Source organism: Labrus bergylta, chromosome 10 (genome assembly GCF_963930695.1).
Source record: "Labrus bergylta chromosome 10, fLabBer1.1, whole genome shotgun sequence".
Classification (NCBI taxonomy): domain Eukaryota; kingdom Metazoa; phylum Chordata; class Actinopteri; order Labriformes; family Labridae; genus Labrus; species Labrus bergylta.
The window spans coordinates 23554554-23568958 of record NC_089204.1 but is presented as its reverse complement, the minus strand read 5'-3'; the positions used below and the strand labels follow the sequence as shown (position 1 = coordinate 23568958).

General features: G+C 39.0%; 1 protein-coding gene across 1 annotated transcript; it reads right to left on the bottom strand.

Annotated features, from left to right (window-relative positions):
• Positions 1-82: 82 nt before the first annotated feature.
• mat1a (methionine adenosyltransferase 1A) lies at positions 83-7953 on the bottom strand. Its single transcript, XM_020648093.3, has 10 exons — positions 7693-7953; positions 5568-5645; positions 5093-5215; positions 4850-4962; positions 4544-4687; positions 3906-4031; positions 3724-3816; positions 3452-3634; positions 3210-3343; positions 83-2195 (listed from the first exon to the last, which is right to left on the bottom strand). The coding sequence occupies exons 1-10, from the start codon at positions 7757-7759 to the stop codon at positions 2093-2095; spliced, it is 1164 nt and encodes a 387-aa protein (XP_020503749.3). The 5' UTR covers positions 7760-7953; the 3' UTR covers positions 83-2092.
• Between the last annotated feature and the right edge of the window lie 6452 nt (positions 7954-14405).

Sequence of the window (14405 nt, the reverse complement as noted above, 5' to 3'; positions counted from 1 at the left end):
TGTTTGAATGTCCTTCAACTTCACAGTTCAGTCATATGAATCTGTTACCCAGAATGCCGAGGAAACAAGCAGACAACTGGTATTATATTTCAGATTTTCTTTATTGTTTTAATTATTTACATTGTCCACTTTCTCTGCCAGTAAATTTGACAGCGACATGACAGAGATCAACACATTAAATAGAGGGAAATGTCTCTTACAAAAAAAAAACCAATGTGGGCTGTAGATGAAAGCAGGGTCCACCACAAAGTCCAAAACCTCTACAGACATGAAGTGTAACGACTGTTCACAACTCCTACATGCATTAAAAAGTGTTTGAGAAGGCAATCATTTAATGCTTTGTAACTAAGCTGACTTGAAATCTTCTTAATGCCCTGTGAGATATAAGAACGGTCTCGTTTTAACTTGAAATGCACGGAGAAGGATGTGCTATAAATACGCTGTGTAACATGGCAGAAGTCTGAAATGATTTAAGATTAAAAGAAAGCTTCAAACCAGCTGAAAATCTTAAAGGCATACAAGGATCAGATTGTATAAAATCACGCAGCATTGATATTGCATCTTAACGTTGAAATGCAACATTTGTAAGACATCAGTGTGGTCCACTTAATTCTTAAGTCTTTAGTCCCAGCAGCTAGCAAAGAGAAGAGAATGATGCAGAGCGAAATCAGAAGATGTCGAGTTTTGGCTAAATTCAGTCTAGGGATGCACCAATGTACCAAATGAATATTATTATAGCCGATATGAATTGATTAGTTTTCAGGGTCAAACGTGAGAGAAAATGTTGGTAGTGTGTGAGTCTTTCAACGCCTCGTGGTTATATCAGCGCAGTTTTTAAGACATGTTTCATGAGAGGGGGATACTCACAATCATTTAAATATATCCGAGCTCATTTGAAAAACAGACACAGAAAGAGTTATGAAGAAGTAATCATAAAAACATCAGGATCAGATTCTGCACTCAGCTAAGTTATGTCAAACATCTGTAAGGGTCCAAATTTTTTATGATTGGTGCATCGATAACTCAGTCACATATACAGACTCAGTCACAGCTGCAGGACTGCAGGTACAAAAGGCACATATATCATTCACAAGCAAGCCACTAGATGAGCTGTGTGCAATAAAAGTGACTTGATATTCAAATCAAACATTGCTTCCATAAGGATGGTACAAGAAGATCGATATGACAACATAAGGCTGTGCGTGGTTGATGAATGGCAATATATGATTAAAAGGGTTTTAATGACCTGTCTTCTGATTGTAGGCAAACAGCTGCCTGAAGCATACATTACAAAGTAAGACTCATTTCACAGTTGTGACCAAAACAAAAAAGTTTTCTTCTGAAGCCAAGTCTTTGGTTAAGCAATAATTACACTTCTTACACTCATTTGAATAAAAAAAGAAAAAAAAGAATCATGTCTTTGTTCCCAAGGTCCTATAATCCACAATACCATTTATATATATAAGACACATTCAAGAATCTGTTTCCTTATGTCTTATATTTGGTGTGTGCTTTCCAAGATCAACTTGTTGAAATCCACCTCTAATTGAATTCAACAGTACAAGCTTTATTTCAAACATCCATCTCCCTCTGTTCTTTAAAAAAAAAAAAATTAAACCACTAAGAAAGCCCAAACCAATCGATCACAGATCCCTGGGAACATCGGAATGACCCCTGTGACAGAAGTACTGTTGTTTAAAAAATACACAGAGGTTGTTTGTTTACATCATACTGGTCTGACAGAGGAACTATCACAGCTTTGAGGTAAAAAAAAAAAAAAAAAAAAAGTATTGTATTTGCTGTGTTGTACCTGTGTAGTAAGCTATCAGGTAGTGTCTAGTGACTGTATGAATATTTGTGAAGCACCAATAGTTTTGTAGAATGTTTCTGAGATGTCCTCTGCAGTGTCCCTTTATGTCCGTCAGATGCAAATTATGACCTCCTCACCTCTTTAAAGCTGACATAGCCCTAACTTACTCTCTATTATATAAAAATGTCCTATCAAAAGATGGAGCTGGCTGGTTGTAACCTGTGTGGAGGCCTCTTGCTCAGCGTCCAGGTGAGTCGATTAGGACGAGCCAGGTGGAGTATTTTAGTAGACGAGCTTTTTGGGCTCCTCCCAAGTAAACTCTGATCGGCCAAAGTGGCCGTAAGAAGCTGTCTCCTGGTAGATCGGCCGCTTCAGCCTCAGTTCCCTGAGGAAAAAAAAAATGTATTTCATCAAACCATTAGAAGGCATTCAACCTAAAAACTGAAAAATAAAAACATATATCTTCAGTTCCCTGTGCTTTGTACATTTATTATTCTTACCCTCACTTTGTATGTATTGTTTATTCTGATATTTCTATTTTATTTTATATTCTTAAATTGTATTTCTATACTCCCACTGCGATAATCTGTTAAAGCGCAACTGTAACAACCAAATTTCTCCCTGGGATTTTTAAAAGTATTTCTGTCTCTGATTCTGAACATCTTAAACTTTTGGAACTATACATCCTTGATACACAGAGCATTTGCTGCACAGTAGTTGAGGACAACATCTGTGTAGACAAAGATTTAAATTTACTGCCTGTGTTTCCTCTACACAACCTCTACCCAGAGACAAGGAACTTTTTAAGTTTTAAGCTTTCCTTTCAAGTTATTATGAAAAATTACGTTTTGTTTTGGATGCAGCAGCATCATCATAAAGGAATCATCCAAACTGAAACCAGCATTTAATAAAAATGTCCATCCACTAAACAGTTCGTAAGTACATTGTTTATATAACTTTGACACATTGATGGAGTGAGAGTAGAAAGCTTACCACTGATGAATGAATGCACAAAAAAGAAAGAAATAGAATGACCTATTGAGCACATTTGCAGACATCAAAATTCAGGGGTTACCTGGCTACCAGCAACGACTACCAGCAACGATAAGTTGTTGCTTTGTATAGCGTCATTGTTGTGGTATTATTAGTAACATGAAGCTTTGGGAACTAAACGTTTATGGTACATTGGATGTAAATGTAAATTGTGTGTACAATTCAACACGGCACACAAGCTACACTAATGCTGCAGAGATTTTCTAATTTGTACAGAAACCAAAATAAGTCTCATTGAACTCTTGAACTACTCTAACACATCATAATCCCTTAAACTATACTACACACAGCAGTCTTATCTTTGTCCTACACATGTGAGATACAGACGTCATAAATTCATGTTTACCTGACAATGACTCCTGGCCTCAGATCAAAGTTCTTGTTGACGATGTGCAGCAGGTCTGACTCTGTTTTCTCGGAGGAACCGTAGGTGAACAAGGAGATGGAGAGAGGATGGGCCACTCCGATAGCATAGGACACCTGCGACACACACGCAAACAGATAGATAGCAGTGTTTTCATCAGTTCAGATTTATGCCACAAACACTGGTCACCAACATGTAGCATAAGCCCTCGTTAGTGTTCGCACCTGAACCAGAACTCTCCTGCACAGTTTGGCTTTGACCAGGGACTTGGCCACCCAGCGAGCGGCGTAGGCAGCAGAGCGGTCGACCTTTGAGAAATCTTTACCAGAGAAAGCTCCGCCCCCGTGAGCTCCCCAACCTCCGTATGTGTCTACAATGATCTTCCTGCCGGTCACACCAGCATCACCCTGAGAGACAAAGACAGATTGGGCATGAGCAAAAAGATAAATAAATGTTGGGACGTAGATTCAACCAGCAGTTTGAGCTGGACAGTCACCTGAGGTCCTCCAATGACGAAGCGACCACTCGGCTGGAGGTGGTAGATGGTCTTGTCGTCCAGATATTTAGCAGGAACCACGGCTTTGATCACCTGACAAAATCAATGCAAATCAAAGCGTTTTAATGACTGAAACAACATGCATGTCTAAAGTCCAGTTACGTGTGTTCCTGAGGCTCTACCTTCTCTTTGAGGACCCTCTTCTGTTCCTCCAAAGTGACGTAGTCGTCGTGCTGCACAGAGATCACGATGGTGTGAACTCTCTTGGGGATCACAGCTCCGTCCTTCTGTTCATAATGTACCGTCACCTGATGGACGGACAGCAAAGACAAGAGTTCATTTAAAGAATGTTGGTATTACAAATATGAACTTAATCTTCAATTGTCTCTCTTTCTCTCATATAAATCTAGATCCTGCTTCTGCTGCTGTTGCCCTGGTAACCTTAATACCTCCATAGGATCATTAATAGTTTTGGCTAAATCTGTGTTTTCTTGTGAAGACCCTACTCTAAGGTTTTAGATAACATTTTATGTTTTCAAGAAGTTCCAGCCTCTGATTTATGCACGTTATAAAGCTGCTGTTAGGATACATGGTAAGTTTTGTGATCAAACCAAGATGTTCCAACAACCTACAGGCCTCAGAGCTTTTACACTTTATGTCATAGAAGTGTAGTCAGCTAAATGAATCAATCAAATGTCTGTTATTTTTGCACAAGGAGCTTCATCTTCAATACTTAAAGTATCAAGTGTTGCACTTTTTTTTTTAGTTGGCAGTACAATTGAAGATTTAGCTTCTGGGAGACATCAGCTGATATCCTCACCTGTGTTTTAGAGTCGGGACGCAGCCAGGGAACGGTGCCGCTGCGTCTGAGCTCGGCCATCTTTGAGTTGAGTTTGTGGGCTAAGACGATGGTGAGAGGCATGCACTCCTCTGTCTCATCTGTGGCGTAGCCAAACATCAGACCCTGCAGAGAGAGAGAGAGAGAGAGAGAGAGAGAGACAGAACTGAAACAGAAAGTTGCTAACTTTGCCTTATAATACAAAACAACGTGAACAAACTGTGATGTTTGACTTATGTCACTATCAATTGTGCCAGAGGACACTCTGTCCTGTTGCGACAGTCCCACCTGGTCTCCAGCTCCAATGTCCTCCTCACATCTATCAATGTGGACTCCCTGAGCAATGTCCGGACTCTGCTGCTCCAGAGCCACCAGCACGTTACACGTCTTGTAGTCAAAACCTGCAGAGGAGAAGCAAAACAGAGAGAGAGAGAGAGAGAGAGAGAGAAAAGTTAAGCTGCGACTCTGCCAACACGGAGCACATATTACCAATATTTCTGTTGATTTTCAGGATTCCCCCCCCCCCCACACCTTTTTCGGAGTTGTCATAGCCGATGTGTTTAATGGTGTCCCTGACCACCTTCTGGTAGTCCACATTGGCTCTAGATGTGATCTCCCCACAGAGCAGCACCATGCCCGTCTTACACACCGTCTCTAAAAAAACATATTGAACATTTTTAATCATCTGCGGCTCAAGCAAAAATCTTAGGATTACCTTTGGACTTCAATTTCTTGGAAACTGGCTGGAAAACAACATGGAAGGTCACTGGGTTTCCCCCAGCAAGCTTACATTTTGTGACTTTCAGAAGTCAATATTGAAACACGATACATTATCTCGGATATGCCTTTGACTTCCAAAACAATCAGGCCATGTTGTTTTTGTATTAAAAGAATGTTACATTTATGATTTTAAAGAAAAAGGGAAAATAAACATCTCTACCTCCCTTTGTCTTTTCAGTGTAACAAGAACAACAACTTGAACTGATCTGAATTCTAGTTTCCTCACCACAGGCGACTTTGGCGTCCGGGTCCTGCTTCAGGTGGGCATCCAGGACAGCATCACTGATCTGGTCACAGATTTTGTCTGTTGGGAAGCAACAAGTAAATGTTTAGATTCAGGACACAAGTAGTTTGTTTGACTTTGTAATTGCTATAAGATTTCAAAGGCCTGTTTGGTTGAAACAGCTGAAATAGAAATAATTTTATTAGAAGGATATAAGAAACTATGTGTGTAGCTTTACTAATGTAGGCTTTTTAAGCTTTTAAATGAACAAAAATGATTTTCTAAGTTGAAAGACCAACTTTTGTTGAAGGGTTAAACACTTACATGTGTATGTGTGTGTGTGTGTGTGTGTGTGTGTGTGTGTTGGACTTGTTTGTATCAGCTGGATTTGAGTGCAGCAGCAGGACAATGCCTCACAAACTGCTCTATTCATCACTTTGGCATCCCGCTGAAGCAATACAACTCACAGATTACATCAGAAATACATCAACATCTGGCTGTTTGGCTGTTCAGAACACTGTGAACCCCAATACTTACTTTGAACACAATCTCTCAGGCATGGAGCAAAAATATCTATATTAAATGTTGAAGTGCACCTGAAGGACCAGACGTGTCTTTTACTCTGATCCCGCTATCAGTGGGAAAAGACCAGACTGTGAGGTGTGTTATCAAATCAAAGTGGGGTGCGCTGCAGCCTTCTGTCAAGGCCAGGCACCTCTTTATATGTGCAAACATTGTTGTTTTTTTGTCTAAGTCTGAACCCCCTGAAGAGACTACATCTATTAGAAATCAAATCCAAGGCCTGGTTACAAGATTTCCTTTAAACAGAAAGGTTTTTCTTAACAGTGAAGTAAGAAGAAAAATAATGTGTGGAGACATTTGATCAGAACTGGCAGCTTTGCCTTCTGCTGGTAAAATAGAAAACATGAAGACTGTAATAAACACAAATGCATAAATCTTCTGGAAAATTAAGCCATCTGCTTTTCTTGACAGCATGGAAATTGGGAAATTGGCTTTGACAGATTGACTCCCTTTTTAGAAAACGTTTTTCAAATGTGATTTAGTCAACCTTCATTTCCTTTCATTTAGTTCATAAGTTACCACTTTTCTACTTCTGTATGTTTCTTTCTCTTGGAGTCTAAAATGATTTTTTACTTTTGATCATTGTGTCACATTCTGTACTACAGAGCTGCACTGGACTGGCTCAGTCTGCAGAGGTTACTGATTATTGATCCGGCACCGGGGACTTTGTAAGGTTACATATTTGTGAAAGGATTACAACACACTGACAAGAGGGGAGGATGGGAGGAGGGCTCCAAAGGCAGCAGCCTAGAGGGTAGAGTACATGATATTAACTGTTATCATTAGGGTTAATGTCAGAGAAGCTTTAAAGAACAAAGTGCAAATAGAACAACTGGGCTTCCCTTTATTTTAAGTCTCCTTATTTGGATTTAAATTTTCAATTTCACATATCGTCTTAGTAACTTTCATTCATCATTCACCACCCTTGGGTGCTGATAGGAGGAGGATTGATTTGAACTGATATATTTTGATTATGTGAAAGCTGTAAGATAAGGTTGCACTGTAGCAATAATTTGCATGCATTTTACATTTGTATTATGAAATTGATATCCCACTTTTTGACCCTGAAATCATAAATAGTAACAACCACCATGGAGCCCACATGCCCCTCTCGTTTGTAGGTCTTTTTTTCCCCCCAGTGTGCAACCTTACACCAGTCACACACACTGACACACATTCACACTCTGTACCCCAGAAGTGAGAATGAGGAGCAGTAAACACATGTTGCTGTGAATGGAATACCAACCATGCTTGGAGAGTAAATACGCAGAACTGTAGACTTATAGTGGACATGAAGTCCAAATTAAAATAAGTTTGTTCTTTGGATGTTTTTCTTTCTCCAAAGTCACACTGTGTTTAAGTAGCAATGTTGTTTTATTCTTGTGTAAAGGTAAGAAAGAGGTACAGATAAGTTGTTGGAATTGGTGAAGTGTTAGGAGATTCTATAAGTTGTAATATATCTTGAAGTCAAACCTATAATGCACCTCATTTCCAGAGTAATCTGAAGTCCAAATGTCACACAAAAAGTTGATAATAAAAGACTCACCTGGATGTCCCTCTCCTACGGACTCCGACGTGAACATGAAAGAGCCATCGTCCAGCAGATCACTCATGTTTTCTACAGGGCCAGGTACAGTGTACTCTCAGGTAGAAAAGGTTCCTCGGTTCCCACAAAGAAACAGTCCAGAGAGATCTAAAGGCTGCTTTATATTCCTGTTGGTTCTCTTGAGAGAGAAATGAAGGAAGAGAAGCCAACAGCCCTGCAGCCAATACAAAGTCTATCCTTCTAAACTCCACGTCTGTGTCCACATGGGCCAATATATATGGCTAAGAGAACGCACGCACACACACATACACGCACACACACGCACACACACACACACACACACACACACACACACACACACACACACACACACACACACGCATGTCATGTGAATCCATGGGACAGTCCATTTCAGGGGGGAGTGGATGATGGGAGGGTGTTTCAGTGTGTGGAAACAGCTTGTTAACCTCTTGTGTGCTGTACAATTCCTGTGTGTGTTTATGGTCCCCACCTCTGGGGTTGCAGGCTTTGCCTCAAGGTGTGATGTTTTATGAACGAGAGCAGGAAGATCTTTAATAAGGGGTCTACCTCTCCTGTCATAGTAGTGGGACAGCTCTACCTATTGACAAAGAGATAAAGGGATATATTTATAACTTTTTAAATGATGCAACTACTGCTGTTTACATCACGCTACACGCAAAGCGAGTGAGTTTAACAGTGGTTAAAGTTAATACTTAATGAGCATTTAAATGAACCAAAGCAAAGATCTGTGAATGTAAAATATGTAGAGATGGAGTTGTTGTTAACTAACAATGTAGTTCAACCACTGTGTTTTGTATGAAAAAATATGCTTTGACATAATGTAGTAGATTAAAATGCATAATACTTATCTAAGTACTGAAGTAATAATTTACTGTTCAATACATAAGTAATAGTTGTTTTAAGCTTCTTTCCAACACTGCAAATGATTTAGTTTGAAGCAGACAGTCAACTGTTTCATAACGATGTGTCTCTCAGACATCACTGCATCTATGCACCTTACTGCATCTGTGTTTTTAATGCTGAAAATCATGGACTGTATGGGGTTGTTCTTTGTGCAGGTGATGCAGCAGACACACAAAAACATGCTTTATGTGCATGCGCAAACGTACACCTGGAGAAACAATGGGACCGTCACCAGCACACAGACACCGACGCCGTACCCTTTCATATGGTGCAAGCTCTGTAGACAGAGAGAGACGAGCAAACCTCTGCTTATTGTAGCGTAAACAGAGTAGAGGGACAGACCCCTTTCTCTCCCTCCTGCCCTCATCTGGCTCTAATTTAGGTTAGTGTTGAGTTGGCCTAATGAAATAAGGAGAGAGTTTTAATAAGTCCTCAACAGTGAATAAAATACAACACTTCCTTGATTGTTTAAACCCACCAGAGAGCTGATGTACAGAGTTGTTGTACACCCCCTTTCTTCCCCACATGTTGCTTGTGTTGCACTTCAGTATTGAAATGCATTCATTGACTCTTCTCTCTTTGGTATCTTTTTGGCCTTTTGGTTGATGCATTTTGTTCACTGTTAATATTCACAAGTGTTCTCAGGAATGGTTGAAAAAAATCTGACATCTAACATTTCCAATCATTGGCAAAAATATGTTTCTGTAATTGCATTAAATCAATGAATTAGCCGTGTAGTTTAAGCTAAGGAGATTTTAGCAGCAATTTACTGGCCTGAAATAAATTACAGACCATAAAGCTGGAATGAGTAAAGAGTTTAAATATTTAGCTAATGTAATGAGGAAACTATATACTAGTACACTACACACTTGAATGCACTTCAAATATTAATCTTAAGAAATGCTGAAACAGTTTAAATGGTAGGCTGAGGTAAACTTAGAAACAACTGATATAGCTATCTAACAGTTAATGGATAAAAAGTTGAAATAGTTAGTTAAACAAATAAAGAAACAGTTGAAAAAACTACCTCAAACGCACGGACAGTTGTAATAGTTAGCTAAAATGAATGAGCCGTTAAAAAGTTGTGTTTTGTAATGAAGAAAAAGATGTAGGCTATTAGCTAGCTAAACTTGTGAATATTTGTAAAAGCTAAAATGAATGGGGAAACCGATGAAAAAGTGGTTAAACAGTGGTAAAATAGATACCTTAAAGTTATTAACAGTTGTTAGTTAACCAAAATTCATAGATTAGGATTTAACTGTTGAAAAAGTTGGAACAGTTGAAACAGCTAGCTAGTAGTAATCGCTAAATAGTCAAACTAGCAAGCTAACAGCGAAATAGTTGAGAAACTGTAGTAAGCCTAATTTAATGTTTAAAAAGATTACTAAAATACATGGCTAATGTGGAAGAATGAAAAAAATGAATGGATAAAGACAAGGAAAAACCTGAAATAGTTCATGTAATTTAAGAACAGTTAGCTAAACTCTTGAAATAGTAAAAATAATAAGTTGAAGTAGTTTGATCAAATAAAAGGTTGAAATAAATGCACATAGCTGTAGTAGTTAGCTGAAATAAATGGATCAAACTCCTATTTGTTTCAATTCATGGGCTTAACTTTTTGCAATGCATCAATAGAACTACTGCCACATTTTTTGATTACAGAAGAAGAACATGCTAACAAAGGATCACCCCAGTTCTACTGCTTATATGTGTAATGCCTCAATATCCAAATAAACCTAAACACACATTTTCACAATATTTGATCATTTATTTCTTACAACCATCCACAATTTGTTTTAGCTTTTGCCACTGGGAGTATAGCTCCCTTCCTTCCTTTGTCCATTGCATTGTGGGATGTTTTTCTGCCACCTCAAGTTGTACTTCTGATTTGCGCTCATAGCCTTGAGATGTTTACATGGAGAGGACAGAGACAACTGGAACTGATATCAACTAGATTACAGAAGAGAAGGCGTAGATGTAGGTGCAGTCTGATACCTTTAAAATGATACACCGCTGTTTGTTTTGGCCTGGAAGTATGTGCCAGGATGAAAACACCAAAGACACTTTACGTTACGTGGGCAAACGTGAACTCTATCTAAAGTTTGTGTGTTTTGCCTCCAAACATCGGTTAATGACTGACCAAGCAGTGGGTGTTTTTCTTTTTTTTTTAACGTCAACAAGATCATTCTGGTTACGTTAAAAGATAACAGCTATCAGAGTTTTGACATCATCCATACTGTCTTCTTAAATACATTTTGAAAGAATACATGAAAATAATGTACTTAACATGGAATTGTTACTATGTAAGTGTAACTTCATGACTTCAGCTCAATTAAACACCGACTGCTAGGGTGAGAAATCTGACCTCTAAGTGCACCACATATCACATGGAGGTCAAACTGTCAGCATGCAAAACACTATTTTGAGCCGTATGAGGTATTCTTTATACTAGATTTATAACTTAAACCCAGTGACAGCTGTGATAAAGAAACTGGGATATCACTTTTTCCAAAGACTTAACCAGATGCAAGGACTTGTGTATCAAACCGAGATGTGTCATCACTTGAGATAAACAGTCAATGGCACAAAGATAACTTTGCTCTATAGGCTCGCAAAAATTAGGCAAATCAGCGTTGTACGATAACACTGTTCAATATCGGGATGATGCTACTGCATGCGATAAGTTTATAAATATTGATGATTTACTCTGAATCTGAATAGATTTACATAACTCTATTGGTTTAGAGGGAATGGAGGTTATTGGTGCCATTCTGAAGGCCAATAGGTCAGTAAGCAGAGGTGGATTTATGAAACCTTCTAAGGACACAATCAAGATAAAGTTTAAACCCTCATCCACAGAGCTGCTGGGCCCCTAAGAAGATGAAGAGTAAAACGATAAAGGCCCGATGACCTTTGTGTTGCTACAAAGGGGGCTTTGCCAGTTATTTCAAATCTTTCAAATCGCTTATCAAGTAGAGCATGCTGTCGATTACCTTCCAAGTAATGTGTCAGAGGGCACAGAAATCCCATTTTTTAACATGTAACACGCAGACACTTACAAACCCTCAACACCCCGAAGATAAAGACACTTTGAGGCTAAACCAATCCCAAATCAGGCTAACAAGATGATAGTGTCTCCACCTTCTGTGTGATTGGCTGAATGAAATGTATGTCATATTGACCTCCACTGCATTTCTCGCAATGTTAAAAAAAAAAATCTCGGGGTCAGGACTCTTTGGTCACTTCTGGGTTAGAGAGGGAGTCAGACTCAAACTTGACAGAACAGGATGAGATAAATGAACCCTGGCCGCCTCACAGGCTGTTAACACCTGTTTGTCTTTCCTCAGGTTCAAGGACGCGCAGCTTACCTCCGCGGCTCCGCTCTCTCTGTGTTCTGAGCTGGTCTGGTCACCAACCAGTTTCATCTGGATGGTGATCAGAGTAGGCAGAATATGTTGGATTTTGCCAGTCATGAACTTTTATGGCATGTTAAAGATTGTGGTAAAATAAGTGTAGACAACTTGTTATATAAGACATGACATGACAATAAATGGTAGATAATCCCATTAACAGTCTGTCATTATCACTGATCTATTTGATGTTTATAGTTCTTTGTTATCAGTGTTTTGTTCTGTGTTTTATAGTATTTTATATGGTTCTCTGTGTTAGGGTGTTATTCCTGCTATGTTAAATTTTTTGGTTTATCGTTTTATTGCTTCTGAATATGTAACATGTGAATCATTTGCAGAATAATCAGGCAGCTTGTTTTAAATGCAAGGGATGTAAATGTTAGATTATTCTTAACATAAAGGCTGTGCAAAAGGTTATATAATTCTCTCTCTGCAATAAAAAAAAAAAAGGACCCAACAATTAGGACTCTCTTCTAAACTGAACCCTGTACATTGTAATTACTATCACACTCCTGATCTGATTGGCCTTACCAGCGCAATAAGAATGTAACATCTCAACCAATACATGCAAGTGAAAACACAACACAGGAGGTGGGGTGCAGATCTGTAGCTCTGATTGGCTGCTTTTCCTGCACACTCCCAACAGGCGCAGCATCGGTCCAAGAAGAGAGCATTCTCTGTTTGTGTGTTTGCCAGAGTGTGTGTGTGTGTGTGTGTGTGTGTGTGTGTGTGTGTGTGTGTGTGTGTGTGTGTGTGTGTGTTCTTGCCATGAGAATGCCAGCAGGAAAAACAGTCTGATAAAACCCAAGACCTTATTTGAACCTGTAGCTTGCAGTACACTTTTATTGTGAATTGACTCTTTTAGATTATTTTTTTGCACAAATAAATCATTTGACTTGAAAACATTTTGGAGGAAAAGATTCTGGGGAAAAAAAGAAATCACGTTTTTTTTTTTTTTTTTAGCGGATGACCTGGTTTACATACAAACACAAGCTTCAAGGCAGACTCTGTCACCCCCCCCCACACACACACACACGACCCGACACATGGTCAGGCTAAACAGCCAGAAAGAGTGCAGCAGCTGGTTGTGAAGTGTCATCCTATCCCACCTCTCTTCCAGCTCATTTTGGACCCTCAGCACATTCCTGTGTGAAGCTGCCACCAATGAGTGAAATATAACCAAACTACAAACTATTCACTCCACCTGTCTGTCAATGATACTCTGTAGGAAAGAGACACATTTAAAAGCAATAAAACTGTGAAACTGAGACATAGGTAGTGTATGTTTACTCCCTTCATGCTCACATTCCACTAAACACACTGAACCCCCTTGACTACACCTGACAGGGTCGGACTCTTTGTGTTATCAACCGTTTTGGAAGACTGTAGTAGAAACATTTCTATCATATTTCATCCATAGTGTGGAAACAAAATATATCCTACTTTACCTTATATGGCCCAGAGATTACATATGCATCTTCTCTCTCACAGTCTGTAAACATTACAAATCCTTACAGACTGTATAGCCAGGGGCCGCTATAAATAAAAACACTATCTAATCTATAATAATAATTAACAGCTTTTTGGTATCCTGCAGATTGCCTCTAGTTTTTTGTTTGTTTGAAATTAAGATATATTTAAGTCAGCAAGGCGTGAAGCAATAAGGCTAAAAAAAAGAAGTGGATATGGCCAAAAATAAGTAGCAACTTTTTTGATAAACAATGAATCGTGTGAGTATTTTTCAAGCAGATTAGATCGACGTGCCATCATGGATGACCCTGATGGAGGCCACAGAAGCAGAAACTTCATACTTCAAGTGTTGCTGGAGCTTTTCTACCTCTTCAAGCCTTTCACTCTTCATGCACATAGGTAGTTGGTTAAGTTGTGCCAGAAAACCCCACTCTGCTTCTTCAGCGTTTTTCAGAAACACAAAATGTAGGTCTCAGCCTCTGAAACAGAAGTATCTGAGTATCTTTTACAGAGCTGACAAACCATTTAAAGACGTCATGTTAGGTCCTGGTATGTTTTTGTGGATTATTTTAGCCATTTGTGTGTACCTTTTTATTTTCTACTATGTTCTGTTCATTTGTGAATGAGCAAAGAAGAACAAGCTGAATGATCCATTCTGTAATGTCGCTCACCTCCAGCAGGGGGCAGTCTTGCTCTGAGTCATTACAACTGGAGAGTGATCTCAGAGCCTTTGCAGCAAGTGACCTGAAATGACAATAAAAATCCAAAACTTACAAAAAAGATTTCTTTCCACTGACATGTAGACATTAAAAAGGTGTACTGAACTTATCTACAGATGCTGTTTCTTATACTGATGGGGGTCAACCCTCTAAAATGTTCATGGCATCA

Coding starts and splice junctions, on each gene's coding strand:
- mat1a (XM_020648093.3), bottom strand. CDS start 7,759: ATGAGTGATCTGCTGGACGATGGCTCTTTCATGTTCACGTCGGAGTCC. Junction 3,817..3,905: donor AGAGGGTCCTCAAAGAGAAG/GTAGAGCCTCAG, acceptor TGATTTTGTCAG/GTGATCAAAGCCGTGGTTCC. Junction 3,635..3,723: donor TCGTCATTGGAGGACCTCAG/GTGACTGTCCAG, acceptor TTTGTCTCTCAG/GGTGATGCTGGTGTGACCGG.